This window comes from Mus pahari, assembly GCF_900095145.1.
Source record: "Mus pahari chromosome 4 unlocalized genomic scaffold, PAHARI_EIJ_v1.1 4_unlocalized, whole genome shotgun sequence".
Lineage (NCBI taxonomy): Eukaryota > Metazoa > Chordata > Mammalia > Rodentia > Muridae > Mus > Mus pahari.
Window position 1 is genome coordinate 133,582 of NW_018391601.1, and position 6,027 is coordinate 139,608.

At 36.8% G+C, this 6,027-nt stretch overlaps 1 protein-coding gene across 2 annotated transcripts in view; it reads left to right on the forward strand.

Moving 5' to 3' along the window:
• The window catches only part of LOC110314594 (E3 ubiquitin-protein ligase RNF13), a 65,687-nt gene that overhangs the window by 31,977 nt on the left and 27,683 nt on the right, over nucleotides 1–6,027 (forward strand). For both annotated transcript variants that reach the window (XR_002380178.2, XM_021188867.2), the window contains exon 4: nucleotides 2,072–2,197. Coding sequence is in view for 1 of the 2 variants with exons in the window: in XM_021188867.2 (XP_021044526.1) it covers nucleotides 2,072–2,197 (126 nt within the window). In the remaining variant the exon portion in view is untranslated. The remainder of the gene's footprint in view (nucleotides 1–2,071; nucleotides 2,198–6,027) is intronic.

Below are 6,027 nucleotides of genomic sequence, written 5' to 3' on the forward strand. Positions count from 1 at the left end.
CCCCCTCTGTCTCTCTCCTTTCTACTCCTTACCCTCTTTCTCCACTCCTCCCTCCATACTCCCTTTCTTTTTTAAGATTTATATATTTCTTGTGCTAAAAATAGTACATGATTCATATGTAGAAGACGTATAAGCAAAAATTCTCCTCTGCTCCCACTCCCCTGTTTTACTGATACTTTCAACCTCCTGCGTAGCTAGGATCCAAGCGTGTGCTAGAGCTCCTGGCTCCATCGTCTTCTCTTGAGTTCTACGCCTTCTTCGTATGTGCTGAGTTTAGCTGCTGTTATAAATGAGCTGAAAAGGATTTACAGCACCATGATTTTGCATTATAGTGTTTGCAGAGAGGCATGCAAAAGACTTGGGGATTCAGATCCAGGGTATAAGCATATATGAAGCGTATAGCCACTCTGAGAGTGGCCACAGTTCTCTTTCTGGGACATTCAAATCCAGTGTGTTTGGAGTCAAGAGAGTAATTCTGTGGGTGAATGAAGGACTAGCACTTATACTTTTCATTCCTGAAGCAGGTGCAAGCACTGTTTTTTATCATAAGCCAAGCAAAGCTTTTTTTTTTTTTTTTTTGTAAAGAAATCCCTAAATCCTAAGAGTTGTTTCAAGGGGCTAGTTCTAACACCATGCAGAACCTTGAAGATATTATGCCATAGCTTTCTTTGCTTATTTCTTTCTAAAAAATTTGATTATTTTAGGTGTTTATTGGCTCACTATGTCAAGATCACTTGGTTTTTGTATTTCAGTTTATTAATATGACTTTTTAAATCAATACATTTTTCTTATATTAGACTATTGTACATTTTTGGGAAAGCAATTTGCTGTTTTAAGATTTTTTTAATTTAGGGGGCTGGTGAGATGGCTCAGCGGTTAAGAGCACTGACTGCTCTTCCAAAGGTCCCGAGTTCAAATCCCAGCAACCACATGGTGGCTCACAACCATCTGTAACGAGATCTGACGCCCTCTTCTGTTGTGTCTGAAGACAACTAGTGTACTTACATATAATACATAAATAAATCTTAAGAAATGTTTCTTAAATTTATTTTGCTAAAACCTTTGCAGTTTTAATTTAAAAAGTTTTAATTTAAGAATATTTTAAATTTTTATTTAAGTTTATATATAAGTTGATGAATTTCATGTTGACATTTTCATACATAAGTGGTATTACAGTCTGTTCTTGGTCTCCATCTCTACTGCTTTCTTCTTGCCTGTCATCTTCCAATCTCCTAAGTAGCCCTTTCTTCTCAGGCATTACTCTCTCTTCCCCTTCTTCCCCATCCCATTAAATATTAACTTTACTCCTCACGGTTTCCTTAAACATGCGCATGCGTGTGCACCCCCCCCCCACAGTATCTCTCTCTCTCCCTTCTCTCCCTCCCTCCTAGATTCCACATATGTGAAAAGCATATACTATTTCTGAGTCTGGCTTATTTTGCTTAATATAATATAGCTGACAATGTCAGGATTTTACTTTTCTTTATAGCTGAAGAAATTCCATTGTTATCACTTCATTTTTAACTAATGCATTACTTTTCTCTCATGTGTATAGTATGATTTTAAAAATATTCACCTCATTTATAAGCTTGATTTCTGTTTTTTAACTATTAAAAACAATGTAAAAATTAATATATTTGTACATGTCTTTATATACTCAGAAGAGTACTAATATAGAAAAATATAGCATATTTTATTTATAATGTAATGTGTGCCCTTTCGTGTTTAACAATGCAAGAAGTAAAAGCTAACTTAAAATTTTCTCTTGTTTTACAAATGTTGTTGTTAGGAAACAGCATCAACATACTAGGAGTGGCTATCTTTGGTGTAATTAACTTATGTGTAATCCTAAAACCATTCTGAAAGGCTGAAATTTTTAAAAACAAAACCCATGAAATGGTTATGAACCCAAATTCTACTTTAAAAGTTCTGGGGTTGTAAACAACTGTACCTACCAGAAAATACATCTAGAATAGTGTAAAGCATTGACACTAATGCAAGCCATTGGAAGAGGTGAGTTAATTGACTTATTGAGTGAAACAGAAATAACTTATTACTAATTCCTTTTCAGGGTTTTCTGATTAACTCAAAACCAGAGAATGCGTGTGAACCCATAGTGCCTCCACCCCTGAAAGACAACTCTTCCAGCACTTTCATCGTGCTGATTAGAAGACTTGATTGTAATTTTGATATAAAGGTAAGTTTTTTGATATTATTAATTTTTTTAGTAATTTAAATTTTCCATCTATCAAGAAAGATATGTCAGTGTATTAAATTATTCAGGTTGAAATAAAAATGAGGCCAGCCCAAGCAAATAGAAGAGAAGGGTGGGAAAAAATTTTACTTGAATTTCATTTCTTTCAAAATGAAATTTAAGTATTTAGTGGCTAGGCGGAATTGAGGAAAGGAAGTTATTATAAGTTTTGGGAGGCTTAGTTTTAGCAAGACTGAATATAGATTGCTACTATTGGTGCTAAGAATTCAGGTTGGTTGATTTTGTTTTGTTTTTTTCTTTTTTGTTTTTTTTTTTTGTTTTTCTATCTAGAGCTGTGATTTAATAGTGCAATATTGCTTGATTTAATATAAGAATGGAAACTTAACTTCATTCTTCAATTATATACCTTAGCTTTTATATTATGGATAAAATGATTAACTCATACCTTTATCAACTCTGACATGAAGATTTCTTTTGTAAAACACTCATTCTGTCGCTGTATTGGTCTTTGTCTCCCTACAACTGGGGGAGGCTGACATTTCAGATATAAGATAGACCTCACTTTGCTTTTGTATTTATTACTATTTAAAAACAATAACAACAACTACAACATAGACTCTTTATGTAGCTTTGACTGTCCTGAAACTCTCTGTAGACCAGGTTGGCTTACCAGGGATCCATCTGCCACTGCCTCTCCAATGCTGGTCTTAAAGTCATGCACCCGTAAGGCTGGCTGTCACTATTATTAAAAGGAAGATTTTTTTTTTTTTTAGGCCAGTTATGTCAGCTAAAGTTAATTTGAACAAAGCAAGACAAAAATGATTTGTGAGTCAAAGACCTTCTAGAATCACAACTGATTGTGAGAATTCTACTCAGCACCACAATCAGTCAGCAGTGATAAAGAAATAGAAGTAATGCATAGAACGCAGCTTAATTGGCTACCACTGGTCAATCAACTGGTCATTTGAGGATAGCTTAGTTAGCCTTTGTGGCTCCTGCCACCCTCAAAGCTCAGTACTGTGACAGAATTCTGCATGGTTTTGTCTACTGGATCCAGTTGGGAGCTTAGAGCAAACACTGACCATTCATTTCATGTAAGGCGCTGTTACCATTGAGGCTCTGAGGTGCGGTCTCAGTCTGTTGTGAGGTAATTGGCACAAGAACTGTGTGAGTCTACATAAAACCAGAGACACTGAAATTGATAGAGGAGAAAGTGGGGAAAAAACCTCAAAGATATGGGCACAGGGAAAAAATTCCTCAACAGAACACCAATGGCTTGTGCTGTAAAATCAAGAATTGACAAATGGGACCTCATAAAATTGCAAAGCTTCTGTAAGGCAAAAGNCACTGTCNACAAGACAAAAAGGCNACCAACAGTTTGGGAAAGGATTTTTACCAATCCTAAATCTGGTAGAGGACTAATATCCAATATATACAAAGAGCTCAAGAAGCTGGACTCCAGAAACTCAAAAAACCCCATTAAAAATGGGGTACAGAGCTAAATAAAGAATTCTCAACTGAGGAATATCGAATGGCTGAGAAACACCTGAAAAAATGTTCAACATCCTTAGTCATCAGGGAAATGCAAATCAAAACAACCCTGAGATTCCATCTCACACCAGTCAGAATGGCTAAGATTAAAAATTCAGGTGACAGCAGATGCTGGCGAGGTTGTGGAGAAAGAGGAACACTCCTCCATTGCTGGTGGGATTGCAGGCTTGTACAACCACTCTGGAAATCAGTCTGGCGGTTCCTCAGAAAATTGGACATAGTACTACCGGAAGACCCAACAATACCTCTTCTGAAGATCTTCCAACTGGTAATAAGGACACATGCTCCACTATGTTCATACCAGCTTTATTTATAATAGCCAGAAGCTGGAAAGAACCCAGATGTCCCTCAATAGAGGAATGGATACAGAAACTGTGGTACATTTACACAATGGAGTACTACTCAGCTATTAAAAACAATGAATTTATGAAATTCTTGGGCAAATGGATGTATCTGGAGGATATCATCCTTAGTGAGGTAACCCAATCACAAAAGAAGTCACTGGATATGCACTCACTGATAAGCGGATATTAGCCCAGAAACTTAGAATACCGAAGATACATTATGCAAAACAGAAGAAAACCAAGAAGGATGACCATTGTGTGGATACTTCATTCCTCCTTAGAATAAGGAACAAAATACTCATGAAAGGATATAGGTACAGAGACAAAATTTAGAGCTAAGATGAAAGGATGGACTATCCAGAGACTACCCCATCCAGGAATCCATCCCATCATCAGCCACCAAACCTAGATACTAATGCTCATGCCAGCAAGATTCTGCTGAAGGGACCCTGATATAGCGGCCTCTTGTGAGGCTATGCCAGTGCCTGGCAAACACTGAAGTGGATGCTCACAGCCAGCTATTAGATGGAATACAGAGTCCCCAATGGAGGAGCTAGAGAAAGTACCCAAGGACCTGAAGGGGGATGCAACCCTGTAGGTGGAACAACAATATGAACTAACCAGTACCCCCCGAGCTTGTGTCTCTAGCTGCATATGTAGCAGAAGATGGCCTAATTGGCCATCACTGGGAATAGAGGCCCCTTGGTCTTACAAACTTTATATGACCCAGCACAAGGGAAGGCCTGGGCCAAGTGGTGGGAGTGGGTGGGTAGGGGAGCAGGGGCGGGGAGGGGGTATAGGGAACTTTTGGGATAGCATTTGAAATGTAAATAAAGAAAAAAAAAGAACTGTGTGAGTCTATATGACACAAAATCTCAGTGTTATTTACTAGACACATTCAAAGTTCCCTGACAGAGTAGAAACAATATATTGTTTTCACACGTTTTACATACTTTGATCATACTTGGTCTGTTCAATAAGAAAAGCCATTCTAAACTTTGACTTTCAACTTTCATGACATGAAAGAAATAAGACTTCTATAAAACCTCATTAAAAGAATAAAATAATAATTGTAAAGGGACCTGAAAGTGTAGAGAATTTTTTATAGCATAAATATCATTGCTAAAGTATATTAGTTCCACATTTAGACTCTCAGTTCCCTAAATAAGAATAAGTTACTGTGCAAGTCAGATTGGGGTTGCTATTCTCAGGGTCGTTTATGGAGCTTTAACTTAAACTACTTCAATATTTGACCCAGAACTAAACTTGGTACAAATTGTCCCAGCTAAAATAAAACACAACAGATTAATTTTTTTCTATAAAAAAGTAAAACTAAACCAATGATATTGACTCAAGTTTATTAATTTGTAACTGTAATTTCTGACTTAGCATAGTCTTCAGTAAAAAAGAAGCTAGGATGTTTTGTTGTTATATGAGTTTTCTTATTAGATGGAGATTGGAGACAGTCAACTTAGAAATTGAGGGAACTACTGTCATTGCCTATTCATTTTTAAGGATGGTTTGGGCAGCCAGGCACATTAGCTTACTATTTATTTTCTACGCTGTAACATGTCCTCATCATGAGTCTGAATGTGTCTAACAGATACCCTGCCTTCCACCTCCTGTCTTTAACTCTGTGCTGTAGCCATGATCCATGTGGGGTATGTTGACAGCACTCTTGTGTCTTACGTCATTTCCCCAGTCCAGCATGAGCACTATTGTCCACTTACCTCGTTATTTATATGTGACTAAATGTGATACTAAATATGATACTTCCTCCGGAAACTTCACTTTTCTTTTTTCTTTTTTCTTTTTTTTTAATTCTTTGAGTTTCTTTCTTTTTTTAAAGATTTATTTATTTATTTATTATATGTAAGTACACTGTAGCTGTCTTCAGACACTCCAGAAGAGGGAGTC